The 27,388-nt window shown below is 35.8% G+C and overlaps 2 protein-coding genes across 2 annotated transcripts; both read right to left on the reverse strand.

The window, feature by feature from the left end:
• Positions 1–48: 48 nt before the first annotated feature.
• On the reverse strand, positions 49–6,290 carry LOC113309316 (50S ribosomal protein L20-like). The gene is made up of 3 exons (XM_026557741.1): positions 6,153–6,290; positions 5,846–6,048; positions 49–539 (listed from the first exon to the last, which is right to left on the reverse strand). The coding sequence occupies exons 2-3, from the start codon at positions 6,029–6,031 to the stop codon at positions 345–347; spliced, it is 381 nt and encodes a 126-aa protein (XP_026413526.1). The 5' UTR covers positions 6,032–6,048; positions 6,153–6,290; the 3' UTR covers positions 49–344.
• A 751-nt stretch (positions 6,291–7,041) lies between these two features.
• Positions 7,042–9,261, reverse strand: LOC113311141 (protein disulfide isomerase-like 5-1). The gene is made up of 4 exons (XM_026559993.1): positions 8,962–9,261; positions 8,385–8,443; positions 8,094–8,269; positions 7,042–7,358 (listed from the first exon to the last, which is right to left on the reverse strand). The coding sequence occupies exons 1-4, from the start codon at positions 9,088–9,090 to the stop codon at positions 7,264–7,266; spliced, it is 459 nt and encodes a 152-aa protein (XP_026415778.1). The 5' UTR covers positions 9,091–9,261; the 3' UTR covers positions 7,042–7,263.
• Between the last annotated feature and the right edge of the window lie 18,127 nt (positions 9,262–27,388).

Here is a 27,388-nt window from a genome sequence, read left to right on the forward strand (position 1 = left end):
CCATAGTCTAGTGAGAATTCAATCTGGACTACAGTACACACCAGAAAGTAAGGATTTCTGAATCTGGAATATTTACTCAAGTTTTTGCGCCCAAGACTTGTACAAGAGTAAAATTATTTAATATTGCAACCAAAATAAGGTCTACAAATTAAAGTGAAAAATAAATCCAGTCCAGTAAGAAACAGAACCAAAATTATACTCCCTAGTGTTCATTTAAAACTTCTACTCAAGGTTATGCTTCTCTGTAGCCACTTCTGACCACAGCAATGCAACACCAAAGTATACAGGCTGCTGCTTGAGATATGGCTATGAGGGTCAGAGTAGATCAAAACGAAATTAGCAGTTTATAACAGTAGCTGCAAGCCTTGCTTTTTGGGAGAGGCTTCAGCAAGCTTCTTGTTTCCTGGAAAGGCTTGACGGGAGACATCAACAAGGGCTTTGAAGCTGTAAGGTTCGTGCATGGATATCTCCGATAGCACCTTTCTGTTTAGCTGGATGTTTTCCTTGATCAATCCATGCATGAAGTTTCCATAGTTCACCTGAATAGAACGAGCCAAAAGAAAACAATACCAAAAAGAATCAACCTCAAAGCCACCTAATATTGAAAAACAATTCTAAAATCCTTGATAAGTATACAAACTTCGTCAATTAATGGGTATTCAATTTAGCCAAGGATAATTTTATTCCAAGATCGACAGTTTGAGAGCGGGGTTGTGCATTGGAACAGTGTTACAAAAATACATTCTGCCATACACTAATCTTCCATTTAATGGGTTAAAACTGTAACCATAAAGATCATCAGCACTCCTCTTCCTCTCTTGGGTTCTTAGTTTCTCTCTAACATAACGCCGAACTGTATGATCCTGTATGTAGCTTAGACGAGATAGCTTTAAGGAATCAAAAACAAAGAAGCAATATCTACAGAATTTCTTACTTAACAGAGAGGCGTTTCAAAATGAACATAACAAGCTAATCAAGACGAGAAAAGTAAACCAAAACACAGTAATTTACTTTAAGATAGACGTCTCATATTCAACTGCCATTACACGCCATGATATCTCACTCATCTGTTAACAGTGGGATAATAACATGCCCTGTAATCTAGTTGACAACGGAAGGCACTATGACGACGACAGATAAACAAGCCGTAACTGTATCATTTATACTTTTTTTATGAACAATCAAAAGCCAGTAACATGTCTATTCCTTTACCTATTCGGCTAATTCCTATCTCTATAAGTAGCAATAGAAGCAAAAGACGGAAACCAGGGAATGGAGGGTACTGGTATATGAAATCCTGGGTTGCACCAATACCGCCACGGCTGTCCGATATGGAGACGTCTTCGTGTGTCCAATATGGCAATTCCAAAAAATCATAATACGGGGACACACCGGTATACATAAATACAGTCAATTTTTCAAAATATGCAATGTTGATTCAAAATATATAACATAAATACAGTCAATCTTTTATTATACTTGCAAAAATGTCATACACAAAAGCATGAACTGGCCATGTATATCAGTAGTCAGTAGATGATTTCACACAAAATATACTCCCTCCGTCCAAGTTTACTTGCTTAATTTGGATTTTGCAAAAACTTGAAAGAAATTCAAATTACTTCCACATACACCATCGATCTTTCAAATTGTTTGTTCAATATACTAGTTTTTGTTTCTTTCTTGATAATTAGAAAATTTTAATAGGAAATATACCAATTTTTTGGTACAAATTTGTTTAAAAAAACACAATTTTGGCAAGTAAAGTTGGACGGAGGGAGTATAATAGTAAGACTAATGATGAGATTGCAGCTGGCCCTAGTCCTCACAGACTCATGAGTAATGGCTTATGGTGGAGAATGGATCTGGTTTTTCATCTCAGAGATATTTCATTTTATCTTTGTCACTGGCAATGCTAACCTGAGCACTTAATGATAACCACACAGCTGTATTATTTGCTAAAATACACAGGATTCTAATTGTTACCTCCCTTAAAAGGTAGGCGAGCGTTGCAGTACAATTAAAATAATAGATTTAGTAAAGCAGCCGTATTTTGGGTGTGTCCCTGTATGTGGCTGTGTCCGTGTCCATATGTATGGACACACCATACGGAGACCCCACAGAAGTATTAAGGGAACCCAGACGAAATCTATCTGGTAAAAAGAGCCACCATTGGATATTATAGCTACCTGGGTTGCGCCAATACTTCTTGGGGGTCCCCGTATTGTGTGTCCATACACCCAAAATACGGCTACAATATTAAAGTTGTTATTTATTTTAAGTGTCAAGAAACAGTCACCTACCTTTTAGGGGGGTTAGGATTACAAGCATGTGTATTTTAACCAAAATACACCTGTATGGTTATAGTTAAGTGCTCAAGCTAGCACCATCAGTTACAAAGATAAATATCTCCGAGATGGGGAGATGAAAAAACCAGATCTCCACCATAAGCCATTACTGAGTAGTCAGAATTTTGTCTCGTTTATATTTCTACTATATCCTAAAATTTTAGCGGTATTTACGAATACCGCTATGTCCCTGTATTATGGGTTTTTAGAATTGCCGTATTGGACACACGGAGACGTCTCCGTATCGGACACACGTGGCGGTATTGGTGCAACCTAGTACAGATCTTGATTGGGATTGGCAGTATAGTCTCCAGACATTGAAATACTTTTAGTAACTGTAATGTAAAGTGCAGTGACATTACATTTCTGCCACACACATTAGTAAAAGTGTAATACATAGAACTTCATTTTTCATACCCAATCACCCGTTGTTATGATATTGCACGAAAACTTATTGCCGTGTATTGCCTATATGTATCTGAGACATTACTCTATAACGCTGTCGTTACGATGTTTGAAAATACTAGCTAACTTAACATATTTAGTTGTTATGATTGCACTCATCAGGTACATCATGCAGTTTGTTACTGTTCACACTTCACGCTTGGAAGTTAGAACATTTTGATTAGGAATTTTACAATTCCCTTCAAAAAGTTTACTTACGGGCTGGAGAATATCCGTGATAAGCAAACTTCCTAGCAAATCTCTTCAGATTAAGTGCTTGTTCTATATACTCGAGACTCAAGCCAACAATTTATACTGTGTGAACAATCAATAGCAAATAAAACACGGCTTTTCCCTTTGCCTATTTGACCATTGCCTATCTCAATAAGTAGCAAAATGGAGGCAAAGATGGAAATAAGGGAATGGAGGAACACCAATATGCGGAGTCTTACTGGTAAAAAGAGCTACCATAAAATATTTATAGCTATGGATCTTTATCAGGAGTATATTCTCCAGACGTTGAAATACTTTCAATATGTAAAGTAAAGTGAAATGACATTAAGTTTCAGCCTCACACTTTAGTAAAAGTGCAATATATGATTGTGGCCTTTTCTACACCTCAACTACCCGTTCTTATGATATTGATATTTCAATAGAACTTACAGTCATGTATTGACTACATGATTCCAACGCATTAATCTGTACTACAAGAATAGTAGTGTATTATCGCACTCATCAGGCACATCATACTATCTGCTAATGTTCACAATTAGAACACTCTGACTAGGGGTACTACAATTCTCTTATAATGGTTTACTCATGGACCGGTGAATATTCGCGATAAGCAAACTTCCTGAATTTGCTCTAAATGGTTTACTCATGGACAGGTGACTACATGAGTCTACAAATTGCTGCTTTGCATGTCAGATGTGTTAGTATCAAACTAAAAGCAAAACTCAGTTTGTTGACAATAGTAAAACGAATGAGAGAGAGAGAGAAATGGAAAGATATTGTAATGAGGAAGGAAGGAGTCTATGAAGATGAATTGTATTTAAAGTAGGAAAAAGATGGGGTGTGTGTGTAGGTAGTGGGTCAATTGCTTTAACTACTACTCCATTTTCTTTCATGATCTCGTCCATTAGGAAGGAATAAAGCTATACATTATCCATAGGCAGTATGATGTCGACAACGTAAGGCACTATGATTTCGACAGATAAACAAGTCGTAACTGTGTGATTTATACTTTTTATGAACAATCAAAATGTACAACATGACTAAACATATTTGGAAGGAATAAAGCTAATAAGCTATACATTATCCATAGGCACTATGATGTCAACAACCCAAGGCACTATGATGTGGACAGATAAACAAGCCGTAACTGTGTCATTTATACTTTTTATGAACAATCAAAAGCCAGTACAACATGATTATTCTCTAACATATTTGGTTAATTACTATCTCAATAAGTAGCAATGGAAGTAAATGATGGAAACTAAGGAATGGAGGAATACTGGTAATACAAAGTCTATCTGGTACAAAGAACTAACAAAGAGGCATTTCAAAACTAAATTATAGTGTGCATAAACAAGCTAATCAAGACGAGAAAAGTAAATTAATAAATTACTTTAAGATAGACGTCTCATATTCAATTGCCAGCTACACGCCATGCTATCTCACTCATCTGTTAACAATGGTCTAACAACATGCCCTGTAATCTAGTTGACAACATAAGGAACTATGACGTCGACAGATGGACAAGCCGTAACTGTGTCATTTATACTTTTTATGAACAAGCAAAATCCAGTACAGCATGACTATTCCATTACCTATTTGTCAAATTCCTATCTCAATAAGTAGCAACGGAAGCAAACGATGGAAACTATGGAATGGAGGAATACTTATTTACGAAGTCTATCTGGTAAAAAGAGCTACGGTTGATTATTATAGCTACAGATCTTTATCGGGAGTAACTGTATATTCTCCAGACATTGATTTATTTTCAGTAACTGCAATGTAAAGTGAAATGTCATTACATTTCGACCTCACACTTTTAGTAAAAGTGTAATACATGATCTTTTTTTAATATACCTCAATCACCCATAGTTATGAATATTGATATTAAAAACTTACAGTCGCGTATTGACTATATGTATCCGATGCATTACTCTATTGCGATGTTTGAAAATACTAGCTAACTATACATATTTAGTTGTTATGATCACACTCATTCAGGTACATCATTCAATTGGTTTACTCACGGGCTGGTGAATACTCGTGATAAGCAAACATCCTAGCAAATCTCTTTAGATTAAGCATTTGTTCTGATATACTCGAGACTCAAGCCAACAATCTATACTGTGTGAAGAATCAAAAGCAAATAAAACACGACTTTTCCCTTACATATTTGACCATTTCCTATCTCAATAAGTAGCAATGGAGGCAAAGATGGAAAGTAGGGAATGGGGGAACACCGACATACGAAGTCTTACTGGTAAAAAGAGCTACCATAAAATATTATAGCTGCTGATCTTTATGAGCTAACTTTATATTCTCCGGAAGTTGAAATACTTTGAAATGGCATTAAGTTTTAGCCTCACACTTAGTAAAAGTGTAACATATGAAAGTGGCCTTTTCCTATACCTCAATTACCCGTACTATGATATTGATATTTCACTAAATCTGTGTATTGACTACATGAATCCAACACATTACTCTGAAATACAGGATAGTCGCGTATTTTCGCACTCATCAGGCACATCATACTATCTGTTAATGTTCACAATTTGAACATTCTGACTAGGGATACTACTATTCTCTTAGAATAGTTTACTCGTGAAGACTCGCAATAAGCAAACTTCCTAACAAATCTATTTGGATGAAGTACTTGTTCTATATCCTCAACTCAAGGCTCAAGCCAAGACTCAACAATTTTGCATCAGACATACTATTTAACAACAAGCTGAGAACCTAAATCATTTCTTCAATCATGTTATAACCCATCCAACAATGTAAAGACACAATCAAAAAGAAATCAAATACGATAAACTTACTCCGTGCAAGCGAGAACCCGCATTGATGCGTTCAATCCAGAGTGATCGCATATCCCTTTTCTTAGTTCTTCGATCTCTATAAGAATACTGCAAAGCCTTTTCAACTCTCTCCCTTGCTATTCTTATACAATTCTTTGCTCTCCCTCTAAACCCTTTTGCAAGTTTAAAGATTTTCTTCTTATTCATCTTGATTTATTCAAACTCTGATTAACAAAAAATCAAAAAAAGAACATCAATCTCCAGAAACCAAAAACTAAAAACAAATAAATTTATAGAGCCTCGATTCAGATTAGTTAAAGAAGCTTACCCTTTAGAACGCGATAATCTGAACTGGAACTGTACAGAATCTTCAGAGAGAATGAGAGTGAGGGTTTTAGAAGGTCTTAAAAATGAGATGGAAGAGATTTAGGGTAGATGACGAAGCTACCCACAAATCGAGTTTTTGGGGGGTTTTCACTGTGTCCTGATTGCAAAGCAAATGGGCACTGGAGTACTGTTTGTTTGGTCAAGCCCAATTTGAAACCCAGTATTTACTTTGGGAGTCCTGCTGCCACCCGGTTAACTTGGTGACAATTGCCAAGGACTCACCTTCTAGCCTTTCGATATTGCATCTTGTCATTTCCAGAAAAGATTTAAAAAATAAAGACACGTCGTATTATTTTTACTTCTGTTTTTCTTAGAGGTAGGATCTAACGATATGATTAGAATGACATTATCATGATATATGACGATATCATTTTTTCTACAAAACCTAAATGACGATAAATTTGAAGCTAATTTTTTTGGTGACATATGCCTTTTATAAAGCTCTACACTCTAATCAAAAATGAGAGCATTTCTAAAACCCGTAAGATTACCATCTATCGCTTTGAATGTCAGTCGTTGAAGATTAATTGTTGAAATTAAAACTTGTGGATGTTGAAGTCTCGTACTTCGTAATACTCTCATTTCTGATTGGAGTGTATAGTTTTACCTCTAGTTGGAGTTTATAGCTTTTTTACCAGAATGTCTGCAAATTTTGGAGAGTAGGGAGTTGAAAGAGTTGACCGAAATGCTCTTAAGAAGATTAATTTTTTACAAAATCCCAATAAATTGTATAAGAGAAAATTCAATCAGAGCAAATACAAGAAAAATGTAGGAGGGTGTAAGATTGTTGATGTAAAAGACCACAACAGTTGGCACCAAAACTATGGAAATAAAAACGATCAAGGGAAGAAAAAAAACACAACTTTAAGGGCGATCCAGTTGAAAACTGTTGCAGAGAATTATGGGGAAGCAAATGGAATGATTGACCAAGTAATGAGCTAACACAGCTAAATTCTCCCAAAAAAAAAAATCCACTGCACAAAATTTTTGCCTTCTTCATATTTGTAGCCAACATAACTAACTTACAGATAAACCTCCTAGTCTCCTACCCATTACAATTCTTTATCACTGTCAAGCAGCGCGTTGGCTGCTGCTTTCTCTGCCTCATCCAAAACAAATGCTTTGAGCGAGTCGACGTCTCTTGTTCCTGTCATGGGCATTTGACACAACAGAAAAGTCAGGCTTCTCGATGGTTCTAGTAAAGATTACAAGTGATTATAGCTTAAAAAAGAGTACTACTTCATTGCAGCCTTATATAAGTTGCAACCAGCGCTAGATTAGATCCCTTTGTAGAAACATAACATAGATCAATGTGAAGAGAATGACAATGGGATTATAAGATGTGTAAATAAAGAAGAAAAGGTAGAGTGAATATTAGTATACAAGAAGAGATTTGGTCATTAGACTCATTACTCTAACAAAAACAAAGGGGCCATGTTTTTTCCTTCCTTTCTAAAGAGAGAATACCAGACACTACAGAAAAGATATTTCACACAGACAGATTTTATTTATTCTTTTCTCCTCTTGTTTTGGTTACTAAGGGAGGGTTTGAATGGGTGAATAATGGTGTGGGTAACATCAATAACTGCAGTAGCAGTATTGGTTTCTGCCCCTAATAGTCTCTCACTGTTTCACCTTTTGCAAGCACGAGCTGCACAGAATTGACATATGACAAATCACGCCTAATCAACAAAGGAGGGTCTCAAATGGACTCATAATTAACAAGGCCTTTGCAATTTAAATCATGTTTGCTAATCCTAACTAGTAATGGATGTTTTGTTTTCTGAAGTAGGATGCCAAGAACAATACTATAACACTATTGGGACTGTAATGAAATCGAAAATCAAACCCAACATCAAGCAACTTATGAATTGAGAATTACCGTTATATTTTGCAACTTCTTCCCCATCATAGAAGATTTTAAATGTAGGATATGAATGTATGTCGACCTTGGTGCACACAGGCTTACTAGTACTACAATCCACTTCTCCTATCTCTATCTCATCTGCTCCTTCCATGACTTTCGCAAAGTCCTCCCAAAGTGACCCCAAGTTTTTACTGAAACACAAAGGTACAGTGAATAGAAAAGCAAAACAACAAACATAAACTAACATATCCAACAAGGAATAATCCCTACTGAACAAAACAAACAAGAACATAACCAAAAACTTACCAGTGTTTACACCATGGAACGCAGAATTTCACAAACCATGCAGTGTCCTTTTCCTTCACCTAAGCAAACGAAATGTACCAGAACCAAATTTAGCATCCTACACTTCACTTAACAAAAGATGAAGAGACGATAGACATGAAAATAACATTGAACATGTGCTAGTGAACTAATGCTTCCCAGGAACCCCCATTCTGTATCTATACAAAATCCATCAATGCCATAAATTTTGGTGAAAGCAATCCAAATACCTAGCTACTGAACGAATTTTTGTGATTTTATACGATTTGCTTAATAATTATCACAACCCTATTACTGAATACTGAATGGAAAGATTTCATCAATCTAGTAATTCCTCAAACCTAGTAGAACTAAACAATCAAAAGCCAGCATGAATTGAGTGCTGGAGAAGTTAAATTCTGTGACCTTATTTAAGCATGAGTTCTTCGATGTAAGATTCAGTTTTAACTTACAAGCGAAAGAATTTGTTGTCAACAATCAAGATTCTCAGTGAAACCCTAGAAATAAATACAAGCCGTAATTCGAAGTGGTTGAATAAGAGAGGGATCTAGAGTAATACCTTATCAGAGAAAGTATCAGGAGTTAGGGTAATAACTTCCGATCTTGTAGAAATCACAAAAGAGAAGATAATTATTGAGACGATTAGAAGAAGATGATGATGCTGGGAGTAACGACTCGGTTGTTTCATGGTTGCTTTTCTCTTCTGGTTTCTCTTTAGAGCGTGGATCTCCTCTTTAATATCTTCTTTTCAAAATTTTGATTTATCTGTCCTGAAGAATAAAAGTTCCAGCTGAATTTTTTTAGCATCTTATTTTTTTCGTACTGGGGAACTAAAATAATCAATGGTTACGGCTTGTTTGGCAACCAGGAAGCAGCAGTTTTCAGATGCAAAAGAAAATTGTTCTGTCCTAAAAACAAAAGCCGGTTAGAGCGTCCACAATGGACGACTAAACCCAAATATAGTGTCCAGTTGATAGGCGTAGTGGGACGGACCATCGATCAAAATTTGATCAAAGACTAAAATCCAAACCAAATTTGGTCTGCGACCAAGATCAAACCCAAATATAATCGGGCGTTTATATAGTCCACGCCCCATAACCAGACGGACGTATACTCTACGCCCCACACCAGGCGTTGATATATTCTACGCCCCACCCCAGGCGTTGGTATAATGTCCGCCCGTCTTTTTTTTTTTTAATCTTTTGTGTGGGGCGGGCTTAATACCTCCGCCCCACTCTTTACAAAATTCAAATTCATGGGGCGGGCATAATACCTCCGCCCCACTTTTTTTCTTTTTTCTTTTTATTTTTTTTTTCTCCTTCGGGCGAACGTATACTCTACGCCCCACACCAGGCGTTGATATATTCTACGCCCCACACCAGGCGTTGGTATAATGTCCGTCTGACCAAATTTAGTTTTTCCACCGTAGGGTCACACACCAGATTAAACCCAAAATTTGATCTTTTTTTTCCTCTTTGGTCTTTGGTTATACTCGCACCACTGCAGTTGCTCTTAGGGAACAAAATTTTGAAATAACTTTTATGGCCAGTTTAGATACCAGGAATAACAGAACCAAAACCAGAACCAGATAGGGGTGTAAATTGGGCCGGGCCGGGCAGCCCGACCTATTTATTAAATGGGACGGTATAGGGCGGCCCAGAACATCTCTTATCCATGAAATTAAAAGGGCCGGACGGGCATGGTTATTTATCTACAGTTAGTACCCATGGCCTACCCAAGCCTGTTTTGTAATTTGGGCTCGGGAGGGTAGGGCCGGGAGGGCCTTAAAAATTACAAACAAATATATATATATATATATATATATATTATACATATATATTGTTAAAAATAAAAAGAAAATAGTAATAATACACAAGTTTTACTTAAAATTAATAATCAAATACGAGAATTGAGATGGGAATAAGATAAACCAAACTCCCTATAATTTTTCCTGAATTGAATCATCAGAAAAGGAAACTACCTTAGATTTTGCTCAATATTTTCTACATATGGTTAACAAAATTAGACTCCAATGGAATAAAAGTTAAGAAATACATATGAAAACTATGAGGGTTGACTGTATTAAGTATATGTACCAAGTATATTCTAGGATAAAACAAATGAGAACAGTCACTTAGGCTAGGTAAATGGATAACACCGGCGGGCTAACATGGCGGGTAGCATTGACGGGATAATATGGAAGGTATTGGGCCGGGCAAGAAAATTTGAATTTTGGCCTGTGCCCGCCCTCTTATTTAAATGGGTTAGGTCGGGCCAGCCCGTAAAGGGCCACGGTCACCCATGGACTGTCATGGGACAGGACAGATGGTACTGGGCCTCGGGCTGCCGGGAAAAATTTACACCCCTAGAACCAGAGCTCGTTTTCCAGTAAAACAAGTACCAGGTCGAGCAGAGATAAACCGCATAACGATCTTATCTCCAGAGATGCGGTTAAGTTTTTACATCGGCTGCCTGCAGGCCTAGACGCAACTTACCCGAAGGCAAGAGTAATTCCTTAACACATTCCGTGTCTTGTTCGCTTTCGGTACAGAGGGTTCAGTGGGCACTACTTCAGTAGGATTATGCGTTCGCGACCATTCAGTGATGTATCCACATATTCCATGTCCCGGCTGCAGGGCTACTGGGGTTTCCCCCATTCACGATCCCGCTAGCTGCAGAGTTACTGGGGGTCTCCCCCATTCCCAATTCTGCTATGGTTGTTTACATGTTCGCAGTTTAGACAATCCTACTAATAGAAGAGACAGAAATTCAAATGTAATAGGGTCAGCTTACGTACCTCGTGTACATACCTCCTTCACGTGGATCGCTGCTTTCCACGCACTTCTGTCCAGAGCCAGCTCTTTGTCCAAGCCTCGGTCTGTCAAGAAGTAAAAGTATTTTGCTTATTTCTAAAATTGACTTAATGACTTTTTAGTTCTGAAAAATCGAAAAACAATTTCTCAAGTGGTATCCAAACTTGCTATTAAAAGAGAAAATGATAACTTCTTATGAAGTAAGTTGATTATGACTTTTGGATTTGGCTTCTATTTCTAGTATCCAGGCATGCTTAGTTTTGAAAATAATAAATATCCTATTTGCTTCTAGAAATTACTCAAAATTTTAGTTTATATAGGAAGTTCTCCTAAACATGCTCAAGTTTTTTAGCACAAGAATATCCATTACATGTTGTTTTCAGTTCTTATAGTTTGTACCTGATAGGCTCCAAGTTCTCTGTTCACAACATCACAAATCCATCCCAACCTACAAGTTATAACCACTAGAGACATAGAGCAGATAACTTCATTCAAAAACAATAGACAAGGAGGGACTGCACCGATAAAAAATTACAGGGGATGGATTAGTTGAATAGATGTGGTCTCTGAGCCCAATCTCAGGGGATGGATTAGTTGATTGGATGTGATATCTCTGGACCAAATCTCATTGTTACATTAAGCATAATTCATGAATCAGTTGATTATAATATGGAAATAAGAGAGTGACATCTTCCGGAAAAGTTTTATCTCCCAAATTTCAAAGATTTAAAGGAGATGTTTATCCAAATGAACACGTGTCTCATTACGAAAATGCGATGACACTCTAGCTGGAAAATACATCCATAATGACATGTTTTTTCCCGAGCAGTCTGGAAGATGATGCTTTGATATGGTCTAGGTGTTTGTCATCTAATTCAGTTCAAAGCTTTCAAGACATTGAAGTACTGTTCATTCAGAAATATTCTTGTAACATTAAAAAAAAAAAGATGTACTAGATCAGTGTTCAAAATATCACATTAAGAAAAATAAAAGTTTCACGGATTTTCTGGGAAGATTTAAGGCTACAGCAGCACCTGTAGAAACTCTTTAGGATTTCTCTTGATCAGAGAGTCTACTGAAATCCTGGAATTTGTAAAGAATCTTGCAAAATCTTTCACATTAAAAGTCCAACAAAATCTTAATAATTCTAAATTCACTACCCCTATTAACAATAACATTATCGTAACTATCGTTTTTTGGATAATCGCCTCAAATGGATACGACATTCGTATATAGAAAACTGGACATATTAAAATTGGCATATATTGTCGTTAATTAAACAAAATAAATAAATAAAGGTAAATCAAACAAAGAAGATATTGGGACCAAAAAGAAAATTAAATCAGATGAAACAAATAGTTCAAACTCATTTTTCTCCAACTAAGAAACAAAAATAAATCACTAACAAATACATTAAAAAGAGAGAAAAACCAACACAAATCAAAGAAATAACATAGCGATACAACTTTATTGCTACTGTAGTGAGTGAAGAATAATAAAGTTCTGAGATGTGAAAGAAGAAATAAGATAGAGTATATATATATATACGGGTTCGTGGATTCAAGATCAAAAAATCAACAATGAGAAGTTTAAAGAAAACATGTATACATGACGCAACAATACAAAACCAGAAACTAACCGTCCAAACCCAAATATCAACAATCCAGCAGCTGAAAGATATAATAATACGATTGGTTCAAGTCACATGTATCTAATAAACTTGTTGTTGACATTCTTGGGGTTCCCCCTAGAATGATTAATCGATGATTTTTTCAAAGTATGTATATATATAAAATAAAATAAACCAACGCCACCAACATATCCAGAACGTCCATCCTCATCTCCCACATTATAGATCATCGATTTTAAAATTCAACGAATCCAAGCCGTAGAAAGGATAAACATTTTCTAAGCCAATTAGAATCGCAAGTCCATTAACTGAGTAATGAAAAAAAGGGAAAACACGACCCTAAAAATGGATTGAAAGATGAATTAAAGTGTTTAAGTTGTTGATGGTACAAGGTTGCATTAAAGTGATATTTATCTTAATGCAGACGATATCACTGTTCTGGGCAGTGATTGTTGTCATGTTATGTTGTTAACTGAAAAACTTGAAAACAACACCAAAAAACCATTTAAAATTAACAATGGACATTTAATCATCCTTCTTATATAAGACAGGTAAAAAAAAGATTCATATCCCATTTTATTTTAGTAAAATTTAGATGTGGATTGCAGTTATTTTCAGATTCTTTTGCATATAATTGTCCAAACATTAATTAGTCTGTTATTCAAACTCCGTGGATTATCATATTGCATAAACTTATATGGGATGATTCCCATGTATTTTAAATACAGAAAGACGAACCTAACTATGGTGTTGTTGCAACCGTTAGGTACCCTGGTAGGTTCGACTCTGGTGATGCGATAAATAAATATTTGTTGAATCATTTTACTCTTTGCAGATTCATAAGTATCCACCACATTAATTGCTTAAATGTCCATCACAACTATGTAATAACCTGATTTAATTTTGTTGTTTATTTTGTAGTTACCATGAAGTTTATCTATTTGCATTGATGCCTATCGAAATGGGAGAGAACATAGTGTTAGAGCGTTGCTTGGTCGAACTCGCATGCGTTGATATATCAACCATGTTTGTCAATATTAGTGATCAAAACTATATGTCTTGATTTCTAGTATACTTATGACTAAGTCTCGGTCTAGCATAGTTAGGAATAGTTGAGCTCCAGACTCCATGGCGATTATCTTACAAAGATGAAGAACTACTCGAGGAACCGGTGGAACTTCATCCGACTAAAAGGTATGTGGAGACTTAAACTCATCTTGTCACTCAAAAGTCTATCTACTCTATCTCCTACTCTTGAGACAACAGTCGTATAAGTATGATAGTTTTCATACATACACATTTGCTATTTCGAGCCGAGTTTACTCGCCTATCTTGTTCTCGAAATACGTGTTGGTAAGCTTTTGCTTTAACCATCTTCATTTTTACCCGTGACGAAAGTCATGATGACGTTTCAATCTTGAAAATAGCTTTGATGACGATAGTCGATTCTTTATGTCTAACGACTATTATAACATTATAGAAGAATGTTTCAATGATTGAAATGTAGAGTTGAGAATATATAACCACCTATAGATGTAAGCATTTAGTGTGTTCGCACATTTGTGTATAAATCCATGTGCCGGAAACCAAGTGCGTGCATATGTGTGCATGCGGTATTGGTTAAGGAGACCGGTTGGGTATGCGTACCCGTATGCATACTAGAGGAAGTTCACGTCCGTGAAATTCTGCTGGGTTTGAAGTTTACGAACTCAAAAACTAGTCACCTTAGGTATGTGTACCCGTATGCGTACTGGCGGAACTTTTTCACCCGAAAAAGTCTGCTGAGTTTGGAAACTAAAACCAACTCAAAATCCGGTAGTCTAGGTACGCATAACCGTATGCGTACCCAAGATGGTTATTTCTCAAATCAGTAGTTCATGGATTTAAAACAATAAATTATAAGGAATGCAATCTTTGCAAACCGTGGGTATATTGTTCATGAATTGATTCAAATGAATCAAACCGATTTTGTTTCAATTGTGTCTATGTATAAAGACCTAAGCAATTGAACAACTCTTGAACTAGTTCTTATGAGTCATTTGAACTAGTTATGAGAAAGATGAATACGGTTGATATGAAGGCACTCATATGGCTAACTATTGGTCAACCATTTATGAACCAACCAATGTACATGTTTAGGTACGGTTACTCAAACCTAAATGAATACATTTCATTTGTGTGTGACAAGCTAAGTTTCGATCTAACGGTTGAAAGATATTAGCTTGGATAAATCAGGTTTTCCATCTAACGGTGAATATTGAATGCTTTGTTACCAAGGTAACTTGGATTGCAAACCCTGATTTGAAAACTATATAAGGAGACGTCTAGCAACTGTGCAAAACTAATCCCCACACCTCCTGTGCGATACTAGTTGGTTTGCTAGAGTCGATTCTCCTTTAATCGTAGGTTTCTTCTCGAGACCCTGTCGATTAACGACTGAAAGACTTCATTGGGATTATGAAGCCAAACGAAACTACTTCGCTTGTAGTTGAGCGATCTGATCTTGCCATTTTCTATCGTACGAGTTAAATTGGAATAATTGACTTGAGATTATATCTCTGATAGGGCAAGATAAAAATAAATCACATACATCTTCGTTTCATCGTTTGTGATTCCACAATATCTAGTTTCGCTACCATACGATTTAGATTATTGTTAGGTGATTGATAATACTAGGTTGTTCTTCGGGAATATAAGTCTGGTTTATCAATTGGTTCTTGTTCACCTTGATTTTTATCAAAATACAGAACAAAACTTTTAGGTTTATCTGTGGGAGACAGATTTATCTATCCTTTTCTGTGTGATACGGATTTGTTTACTAAAGTCTTCGACTTTGGGTCGTAGCAACTCTTGGTTGTGGGTGAGATCAACTAAGGGAATAAAGTGTGTAGTATCCTGCTGGGATCAGAGACGTAAGGAGCACAATTGTACCTTGAGTCAGTGTGAGATTGATTGGGGTTCAACTACAGTCCATACCGAAGTTAGTTTGTAGTAGGATAGTGTCTGTAGCGGCTTAATACAGTGTGGTGTTCAATCTGGACTAGGTCCCGGGGTTTTTCTGCATTTTCGGTTTCCTCGTTAACAAAACTTCTGGTGTCTGTGTTATTCCTATTCCGCATTATATTTTGTTATATAATTGAAATATCACAGGTTGTGCGTTTGTATCGATCAATTGTGAAATCCAACCTTAGGTTGTTGATTGGAAATTGATTGATCCGTGGACATTGGTCTTTGAATACCGTCCAAGTTTATCTCTCTTGTATTTAATCGAGACTAGCAGATTGCTTGAGTAAGATTTAAATCAAGAGATAGAGATATAAGAACTCTTTGATATACTTTTCTAATTGATTGAGTCTAACTGTCTAGTTGATTCTCATAAAAGTATATTGGAGTTAGTTTATACAGATTGCTAATCCAAATATTGGGTGAGGTTGTTTGACCCCCGCTTTTTCAATTTGTATCAGAGCAGGCAAACACGTTCAAGACCTCAAAAGTATGTGTTTGTAGCGATATGACTCTATGGACAAAGGTGTTATCTCTATTAACGTACCACCAGTGTTCGATGGCTCGAATTACTTATGGTGGAAAATTGTTATGCATGCATTTCTTCAAGCACGTGATTTTCAATCATGGGTATATGTTATTAATGGCTATGATGCTCTCGTTGTTGCAGTAGGTAACATTAATGTTCTAAAAAATATTGGCGAATATGATGCTGCAGAGATACTTGCTGCAAAGCAAAACTCCGACGGTTTGAATGCCATCATACATGCCATTACCCCAAATCTTCAGCACCATGTGTCAAACTGCACTAGGTCTAAAGATGCATGGGATATCTTAGAATCCGTATTCGAAGGAAATACCAGTGAAGAGGAATCTAGGCTTCAAAACCTTAATTCCGATTGGGAAAACCTTCGTATGGAAGATGAAGATTCATTTGATGAGTTTAATCACAAAGTGTCTGAAATTGTTAATGCATCTTTTGCATTGGGTAAGACTATTCCTGAAAAGGACATTGTGATGAAAATTATCAGATTTCTTCCATCTAGATACGATTCTAAGAAGCATGCCATCGTTGAGGAAAATAACCTTGATAATCTCTCCAGAAATACACTGGTTGGGAAGCTTAAGATCTTTGATCACGAACACTCGTCCAAATCTAAGGATGTTGCGTTCAAAGCACTGAAAGACACAAAATTACTTGATAAAAGTAAAAATGTGTATATCTATGACGATGATCACTCTGAGAAAGATTCATCAGATGAAGATCTTGAAAAATCAGTCTCGATGATCACAAGACAGTTTAGAGATCTTCTGTTGAAGAGAAGTAAACGGTTCTCCAGAGATAACCCAAAAGCATCAGTCAAACCTCATAATCGTATTTCTCCTAAAAACAAGGACACAGATGAAACTGATGACGAGGATATGCCTCAGTGATTTAAGTGTAAATGATTTGGTCATTTTGCAAACGAGTGCGCAAATCGTAGAAAATACTCTGGGAACGAAGGTCTTGCTGCGACACTTGATGAGATGTCTGACAACTATGATTCTGATGAAGACAAAAAATCAAGTGTTGCTCTTCTATGTGAAAATATTGATTTTTATAATTGTAACAATACATACATCAATCTTAAAAATCTTCTAGAAGAGAGCCCAATTAAGATGGAAGAATCTGACCCATCTTTTGGAAATCCTTTACTTAATGTTTCAGGATCTACTATGTTCCTAGCAGCTTGCATTTCAAAGGCTCCTGAACCATTCCTTGCGTTGACATGCTCCTATTGTTCTCTCAAGGGACATGAATTTTCGAAGTGTTTCAAGTACAAACACAAGATGAGATATGTCAACAAGCTTCAACGAAGAGCAGATCGTTTAGCCAATAAGCTTAAACTCGCGGAGAAAACAGCTAAGGTATGTAAGATCTTGTCCTCTTCGAAAATACTGGTTTCCAAAGAAAGATATAGACCATTAGAGAGGAAAAACTGGTCTAAACATATGGAAAGGCATAGTTCCATTAATTCCGTACAAAAGGGTCATGGTGGACAAATCATTGTTCACCACATCACAACCTGATTTTGTTGTTTTTTGTGCATCTCGTCTCATGTGCCTGTTCAAAAGAGACAAGATCTTGCACATCTCAAGATTTAAAATTAAAATAGAAAATGTTTTCTTTTGTTTTGTTTTTTAGCTTTGAGTTGTTTGGCTTTGGAATTTCTTCATATCATTGTTGGTATTGGAAGGGACCAATTTGCCAAAAGAAGGGGGTTATTATCAACAATTCCGCTCTTTATAGGGTTGTGAATTGGACGTATACGAACCTATTTAAAGGTTTCAAATCCATACATTCCTTTTTCCGTCTCTGATACTCTTTATATCTTAAGACGACTTGTTGAAGTTAATTGTGAATTCCTCTCACAAAACCATACCATGGAAACTCCACGCACCATGTCTTTAGATGGTAAAGATATCAATATGATTGTTAAGCCATCAATCACCAAGTAAAAAGAAAAATCTCCTGTGTCTACATCCTTGAAAAGAAAAAGAAGGAATATGAGGAAGCCAAGGGCAATTCCTTCTAACTCTCAGAAATTCTCTGATGTTCTTGATGAGTTGAAAGAGATAAGAAAGGAGGTTCGACAAATAAAGGCTTGTGTGCTAAGATCTTTGGAAACTCAGAAGACCCTGGTTCGACATCTTTAGCCAAGACGGTTTGTTGGTATTGACTCCTTCCTCCACGAACCTTATGTTCCAATGGCTGTTGACGACGAGGAGTTCGGGAACGATGCAAAATTTCTCAAAGATATCAATGTCTAGGAAGTCTTCTTATGAGAATTTATTTCTTATGTCTTAGAAAGAATAACTAGAGTTTGGAACAGCCATTATTGTGAGTACACATAGCTATGTCCATTGGTTTTTCATCTTTATTTTTTAGGTTTATTTATTTAAGTTCTAAAAATCGGTTTGGAAGATGATTTTTGCAGTATTAATCTTTATGGTTTTATATATTGCAATATGTTATGGGATATGTGTTTGCGTCCGTGAACTATTATTGTCCCATATGTTGTCGAAAGTTATCTCCTTTATATGTCGATATGCATGTGTTGATAAAAGAAGGAATGAAATTTTGACAAACAAAAGTTAAGCCTATTATGTCAATTATTGATGGAAAATAGGTTAAAATCTTTTGTTCCCAAGGATTATGTCTATTGTATGTCATTGTGAAAATAGTGATGGAAAATAGAATGAATCATTGTATATGCCGCAGTATTGATCATTCCATGATCCATATTTTATGTGTATACTCCAATGCTCCATAAGTTTTTCTTGTGTTGAGCATAAGACGATTGAGTTAATCATTCTTTTATGGTGAACTTAGTCGTAGCTCCGTAAGTTCTCTTATGTCGAGCATTTCCAACTAGATTAATCATAGATTTGTTTGTGGTTATTTTGGTTGTGTATTCCGATTAAATTAATCATGGGTTCTCTTGTGATTAGTTTAATTTAGTTTTTTGGATATAGAAAATCATTTCTTTATGGTTTTTGGTGTCCAATAAAATTCTTATTTTCTTGTAAAACTAAGGTCGCTCTTATTTTTCTCTTGGGAATGACATCAAATAGGGGAGAGTTCTTTTGAACTTGCGCTTAAATTCCATATCTTTGTGGGGAGTGCGGCTGTAGAATATTTGAGGAGTTATCTTGTATCTTTATAAACTCCGTGATGAATGCATTTAGCTTCGGCTTTATGATTTCATCTACACAAGTTGGTGTGTACTTTTCTTTGGTCTTGAAGTGTCTCCATGAAAATTTTCATTAGGATCCCGTTTTCGTACCTTTGCCAATTTTATTGACAAAAAGGGGGAGAATTAATATGTAGTTCACACTACAAATACATATGGTTTTCGTATCATTATGTAAGGGGGAGTAGTTTTCGAGTTGAGACGAAGTATTGACTAAGGGGGAATGATACATATCACCATAGTATTGTTGTCGAAGTTGTGATATGAGAACTTTGATGCTGTGTAATAATACTATGACACTGTATAACAATGATCGAGAGCTTTTTATTTCTCATTGTTATGGCTACGGAACTTCAACAACTATGATGTTGAACTTACAACCTTTGGAATCATGGGAGTACTTGGAAAAGACGAAGTTTTCGAGTAACGTTGAAGCGCCAATGAGATCAAGCATGTGGACAAGAAGCTACAAAGTTTTATTTATTTTGTAATCCATATGTATTGATAGTTTTGTCACTAAAATTGACAAAGGGGGAGATTGTTAGAGCATTGCTCGGTCGAACTCTCATGCATTGTTATATCAAGCATGTTTGTCAATATTAGTGGTCAAAACTATATGTCTTAATTTCTAGTATACTTATGACTAAGTCTCGGTCTAGGATAGTAAGGAGTAGTTGATCTCCAGACTCCATGGAGATTATCTTACAAAGACGAAGAACTATTCAAGGAACCGGTGGAACTTCATCCGACTAAAAGGTATGTGGAGACTTGAACTCATCTTGTCACTCAAAAGTCTATTTATTCTATCTCATACTCTTGATACAACGGTCGTATAAGTATGATAGTTTTCATACATACACATTTGCTATTTCAAGCCGAGTTTACTCGCCTATCTTGTTCTCGAAATACGTGTTGGTAAGCTTTTGCTTTAACCATCTTCATCTTTACCCATGACGAAAGTCATGATGACGTTTCAATCTTGAAAATAGCTTTGATGACGATAGCCGATTCTTTATGTCTAACGACTATTATAACATTATAGAAGAACGTTTCAATGATTGAAATGTAGAGTTGAGAATATGTAACCACTTATGGATGTAAGCGTTTAGTGTGTTCGCACATTTGTGTATAAATCCATGTACCGGAAACCAAGTGCGTGCATATGTGTGCATGCGGTATTGGTAGACAGGTTGGGTATGCGTACCCGTACGCATACTAGCGGAAGTTCACGTCCGTGAAATTCTGCTGGGTTTGAAGTTTACGAACTCAAAAACGAGTCACCTTAGGTAGTTTAGGTACGCAAAATCCGGTAGTTTAGGTACGCAACCGGTATGCGTACTGGAGGAACTTTTTCACCCGAAAAAGTCTGCTGAGTTTGGAAACTAAAACCAACTCAAAATCCGGTAGTTTAGGTACGCATACCCAAGCTGGTTATTTCTCAAATAGGTAGTTCATGGACTGAAAACAATAAATTATAAGGAATGCAATCTTTGCAAACCGTGGGTATATTGTTCATGAATTGATTCAAATGAATCAAACCGATTTTCTTTCAATTGTGTCTATGTATAAAGACCTAAGCAATTGAACAACTCTTGAACTAGTTCTTATGAGTCATTTGAACTAGTTATGAGAAAAATGAATACGGTTGATATGAAAGTACTCATATGGCTAACCATTGGTCAACCATTTGTGAACCAACCAATGTACAGGTTTAGGTACGGTTACTCAAACCTAAATGAATACATTTCATTTGTGTGTGACAAGTTAAGTTTCGATCTAACGGTTGAAATATATTAGCTTGGATAAATCAGGTTTTTCATCTAACGGTGAATATTGAATGATTTGTTACCAAGGTAACTTGGATTACAAACCCTGATTTGAAAACTATATAAGGAGACGTCTAGAAACTATGCAAAACTAATCCCCACACCTCCTGTGTGATACTAGTTGGTTTGCTATAGTCGATTCTCCTTTAATCGTAGGTTTATTCTCGAGACCCTATCGATTAACGACTGAAAGACTTCATTGGGGTTGTGAAGCCAGACGAAACTACTTCTCTTGTAGTTGAGCGATCTGATCTTGCCATTTTCTGTCGTACGAGTTAAATTGGAATAATTGACTTGAGATTATATCTCCGATAGGGAAAGATAAAAAGAAATCACAAACATCTTCGTCTCATCGTTTGTGATTCCACAATATCTAGTTTCGCTACCATAAGATTTAGATTATTGTGAGGTGATTGATAATACTAGGCTGTTCTTCGGGAATATAAGTCCGGTTTATCAATTGGTTCTTGTTCACCTTGATTTTTATCAAAGTACTGAACAAAACTTTTAGGTTTATCGTTGGGAGAAAGATTTATCTATCTTTGTAGACTTTTCTATGTGATACAGATTTGTTTATTAAAGTCTTCGACTTTGGGTCGTAGCAACTCTTAGTTGTGGGGGAGATCAGCTAAGGGAATCAAATGCGTAGTATCCTGCTGGGATCAGAGACGTAAGGAGCGCAAATGTACCTTGAATCAGTGTGAGATTGATTAGGGTTCAACTACAGTCCAAACCGAAGTTAGTTTGTAGTAGGCTAGTGTCTGTAGCGGCTTAATACAGTGTGGTGTTCAATCTGGACTAGGTCCTGGGGTTTTTCTGCATTTGCGGTTTCCTCGTTAACAAAACTTCTGGTGTTTGTGTTATTTCTATTCCGCATTATATTTTTTTATATAATTGAAATATCACAGGTTGTGCGTTTGTATCGATCAATTGTGAAATCCAACCTTTGGTTGTTGATTGGAAATTGATTGATCCTTGGACATTGGTCTTTGGTACCGTCCAAGTTTATCTCTCTTGTATTTAATCGAGACTCGCAGATTGCTTGAGTAAGATTTAAATCAAGAGATAGATATGTAAGAACTCTTTGATATACTTTTCTAATTGATTGAGTGTAAGTGTCTAGTTGATTCTCATAAAAGTATATTAGAGTTAGTCCATACAGATTGCTAATCGAAATATTGGGTGAGGTTGTTTGACCCCCGCTTTTTCACATAGTAATAAAAGGGAAATGAGGTCGATGTGTTATTGGCTGGTTCAATGGGATCTGATGAGTATTCATTTGGTTCAGGTCCAAAGATTGCTTCTATAGGTTGTGTTGTGCTAAGAGAAACAAATATGTAAGGAACGTAGATAAAGCTACATCCAAATATCAAAAAATTGGGTATTAACACTTGATTACTCACGGGTTTCTATATGTTCAGAACATCTTTTCAGATTTCTCATTTACTAAAATGAAGTTTGGTATCTCCACTATGTAATTTAAAGTTCAATAAACAATATTTTTCTGGAAGGAAAAAATTGCCGATGATTGATTCCATTTGCTTAAGTTCACGTGTGCTCGAATTGTCCCGCTAGCTCCGACTGGTGAGGTATTTCCAAACTTGAGGCTTCAAGCTTCTCTAATGGTTGGTGCGAATGAGCCTATGAGGTGCGTGAGTACTCTTTAGTTGAGAATTGTGGTTCATTCAACTACGACCTATGACGCTTGAAGACAACACAAAAATTCTTTTAATATTATTAGTTATTGGATTTTTTTATTTTTATTGCCCGTTTTTCTCAAATTTTGAATCCCAAAATTACCAGCACAAAAACATATTTTTCTCTGCAAAACATCTAGACATGTGCAAAGCACGGGAACAACAACTAGTATAAAAAGGTTTCTGGTCCCGCAAGTAATGAATGATATCAAAAAAAATGGAAAATGATTGATAGCAAATACTACAAACAGAACACCTAATAACTTGAACTTAAGTGATGAAGATCATATGGATATAAACTACGCATGAAAACTTGAAATCTACAAGCTGCACATTTTATAGAGATGGTTGTCGAATGCTACATAGTGGCCACTAGTCAGACAGTCAAAAGGTATTCAAATAAACAGGACACTGTCTCCTTGAGTCGGTTTATTTAGAATAATATCAAATGGTTTTATTTTCAATCTAAGTATTCACTCAATTTGCAAGTTAGTAAGCACACTAAAAGAGAATAACTCTTAAAAAAAAATCCTTGTAAATAATCCCACTTGACTTCACATTTCTTATAACATGTATGCTGGGAAAAACAAGTCTAGCACCACTAATTAAACCAACATCAAAAACATTCCACACTTCGAGTCTATCAAGTGTTCTACAGAACCCGGCTAACAAATATAACACAAGAAAAATATCAGGATTTCAAACTTCATAAATATTGCACCACTTTCTCTCTATAAGTAGGCCATCCTCGGTGAAGCTTTAAATGCATTTCCAAATTTTGTCATGTGATGGGCAAAATAAGATTTACATTTTCATCGTTGACAACAGTCTTCGTGGTGTCATCAGCACAATGGTTTCTTACTCTCTCATTCCAAATCACATGGACATTTGTCAACTCTTTCTCTTTCGAGTATTTTCCTATCGATGTAATGATTCTAAGAGCCCTGTCATGGAAGGTATCTTCATCCCCTCTTGTTAAATTTCTAGCACCAGTAAGTACTTTCACAACCTTTTCACAATCAGAAACAATCGTGATTTGTTGTTCCCGATCGATCCTTAACCATTCAGGATGTAATTCAAAGAACATAATCACATTTTCAACGCCTTTTAGTTCTTTCACAAACGCAGATGTTGCTTCTTCACTTCTTCTGATGAAGGCGTAAATAATCTTCCCTTTATCATTAAAGATAATTAACGATCTACTTCCAAGGTACAAGAACTTCTTTGTCTCATGTTCTGCTCGCATCGGTATTGATCTTAAAACACCCACGATGTGGTGCAATCCACCCTACTGATCATGATCCTCTCTGGCATTTAGATGGCTCCGGATGAAGAACGTTTAGAACGCTTTTTAGACAACTATGAACTATATGCTTCTTGATAATGTTTACTTATAATATTAAAATAAAAAAAAGTGTGTACCAGTTACATAGTTTGTCTTTTTATAAATTATAAAGATACTTGCATTCCGCATAAAAACTGAAGTTCTCAACTTTTTAAAATCAGAATTCTGATACTTAAAAAGAACTTTCAACAAAGATTATATCAGAAGCATTAACATCGTTATTTAAATCTTGATCTCCTAAATTCTTGTTTGCAAACTCAACAGTCAATTTCTTAAAATTATTATGTCTAAGTTTTCCAATATTGATACAAAGCAATCGAAAGAAAATAGAAAAATCATTAAAAAAGTGTTATAAATTTAAGTTTAATGATTAAGATGCTTTTGTATTTAAGATTGAGGTTTCTATATAGTCGGATATTAAGTCTTCTATCCATATAAATAAGGACTTGTAACTATGCAATAACACACAGTCAATAGAATTCTCTCTTATTCTTTTCATATACATTTGACACTTTTCCACGTAGTTCTAATCACTAAGCAATTTATTTCTTTACGATCGATTTATTAATTTTTTTTGTTACTTTTAGAATATTATCATCATTTTCTTTGTCCTTGTAAAAATTAAATCCTAATTATTGTTTTTCAATTTAGTTTAACTTTTTTTCTTCTTTACATATAAAAGCTAACTTTTCGGCTTGTCTAATAAATCATATGACATGAGTTATATAAAAAAAATACTTTCCAAGTTTTCTATGGTATGTCGATTCATTATAATCACATCGTGTCATTTTCTTATTTGTTAATCACTTGGACACACATTTACATCAATTTTGTATGAAGTGCATATAAAAAAAGTTGATCACATTATTCGTATTAATGTTATATCATCTTTGTTAACTAACGAAGGTGTTTGTTCCTATTGTAAAAAGAATTGTCACTTTTTAAAATTATATCCGATTGGTTATTAATAGCATGTGAATAGTTTCTCGTTTGAAAATCATCTAAATAATTAAAAGTTTTTGTTGAATACATCAAGTATTATCTGTTACTACTGGGTTATGGCACGGGGACGGAAAGGGTGCTGGTGCTCTAATGGTGTACCGGGAACAATTATTAGAGAGCTTATCTTCATGGAACACTATTGTTTACCGGTAATTTTCTCCCTGCACAAAATTGTAATTCAATTAGTAAGGTCATAATATAGCTTCTCATACACGAATGAGAGCATTGAAATCTATATAAAAATTGAAGAACATGAACTGAGGTGGGATGCCATATTAAAGACTCGAAAATGCTTGCAACTGCAAGTGGAAGTTAAGGTGCATGATTCAATAATTAATGTCTAATGCATATGTATGCAAGACTGTTTAACATCAACATTATTAAGGAGGAAACTATTAGTGAAACGCATACAAATACAGGATGGCATTTGATTTTATATGCAATGTGTACCCAGCTGAGTGTATCAGTCTCTTAGAGTCTGAAATATCATTCTCGAGACAGTCATCTAAATCAGGGTGAAGTCTATATGCTTGAAGGGCCAACTTTTTCATCAAGTAGCTGCTTGTATGCACTTGTGATGACTGTCAGTTGGCTTTCATTAAGTCGGTTTGGAAGACTATGCTGCCTACAAAAGTTTTTTTTTCCTTCATGTGGGTGGTCGAGTATGCTGGATTGTTCATGGTTAGTGTGGAGTTACCTGATCTGTTGGTCGAAGCTGGGTATCATCAAGAGATTTAAAGCTTGGGTTGCAGAACTTGCAGGAAGTTTCCATGTGGGCCATTTAAATATAGAAACTATGTGGCAATGAACCAACACTATGGGAAACGTAGATACACAAATGAACTATGTATACTTAGAAGAACCAAATCATATTTAGCTGGATTTATCCAAAAATACCATCCCCACAAATTCAAACACCGAAATTCATATAAAATTTCAAATTTTAGCTTCAGTCTAAAGTTTCTCATTTCTAGCACACTTCCCAGGCTCACAACCATGCCTAACAACAACATACGAATTGAATTTCACACTTTACTTTGACCATGGGGTCCTCGAACCAACCTGTCCTTGCATGAAAAGGAATTTTCATGGAATTGATAGCAGACAACGCCTACTCTACAAAGAAGTCTGCAACTAATATTTTTGATAAAAAAATATATGAACTAATCAAAGTTTAACACAATCCCATTCCAATTTAGAGAGGTAATGTTGGTTAAACTTCAACATAGAAGTCACTAACAAGCTGGTTAGGACAAGATTAGGAAATTGATGTAATCCTAAGGGAATTAGAAGTCATCTAGTTCCAAGAAAAGGAAAGACATGTAATAAGGTAATAGGACTAGGAAAAGGAATTCATAGTTCTATATATATGATCATCAAAGTTGTGGTTTGATCATATGAGCAAGATTAGAGCTTGTGTTTAGTTTTGAGAGATTTTCTAAACATCAATAAAGAGAGTTGTCTTTATATAAGCTAAGTTTCATCTTGCAGTTTCCATTAATTGGTATCAGAGCTTGTTTCTGAGCCATGGAAAACGAAACCACCATTGTGGGTGCAAAACAGTTCACGCCACCATCAATACAAGTTCCAATCCTCATCGCCACAAACTACACAGTATGGGCCATGAGAATGAAGGTACTGATGAAAATCTACAAAGTTTAGGAAACAATTGATCCTGGTACATTGGACCCAGACAAAAACAATGTTGCCATTGGACTACTCTTTCAAGCAATACCAGAATGTCTTGTTCTACAAGTTGGTGAACATGAAACTTCAAAGAAAATGTGGGATGCACTAAAGGCACGTAAACTCGGAGCTGATCGAGTTAAAGAAGCTCGTCTGCAAACCTTAATGTCTGAATTTGAAAGAATGAAGATGAAAGACACTAATACTATTGATAGCTTTGCAGGAAAGCTATCAGAAATAGCCTCAAAAG

Source organism: Papaver somniferum, chromosome 9 (assembly GCF_003573695.1).
Source record: "Papaver somniferum cultivar HN1 chromosome 9, ASM357369v1, whole genome shotgun sequence".
Taxonomy (NCBI): domain Eukaryota; kingdom Viridiplantae; phylum Streptophyta; class Magnoliopsida; order Ranunculales; family Papaveraceae; genus Papaver; species Papaver somniferum.

Bases quoted from the DNA above. Each gene is read 5' to 3' on its own strand.
- LOC113309316 (XM_026557741.1), bottom strand. From the start codon at position 6,031: ATGAATAAGAAGAAAATCTTTAAACTTGCAAAAGGGTTTAGAGGGAGA. The intron at 540-5,845 runs GTAAGTTTATCG...CGTTCTATTCAG, and splicing joins CGGGTTCTCGCTTGCACGGA to GTGAACTATGGAAACTTCAT.
- LOC113311141 (XM_026559993.1), bottom strand. From the start codon at position 9,090: ATGAAACAACCGAGTCGTTACTCCCAGCATCATCATCTTCTTCTAATC. The intron at 8,444-8,961 runs GTATTACTCTAG...TCGTTTGCTTAG, and splicing joins CTGATACTTTCTCTGATAAG to GTGAAGGAAAAGGACACTGC. The intron at 7,359-8,093 runs GTAATTCTCAAT...TGCCCATGACAG, and splicing joins AGAAGTTGCAAAATATAACG to GAACAAGAGACGTCGACTCG.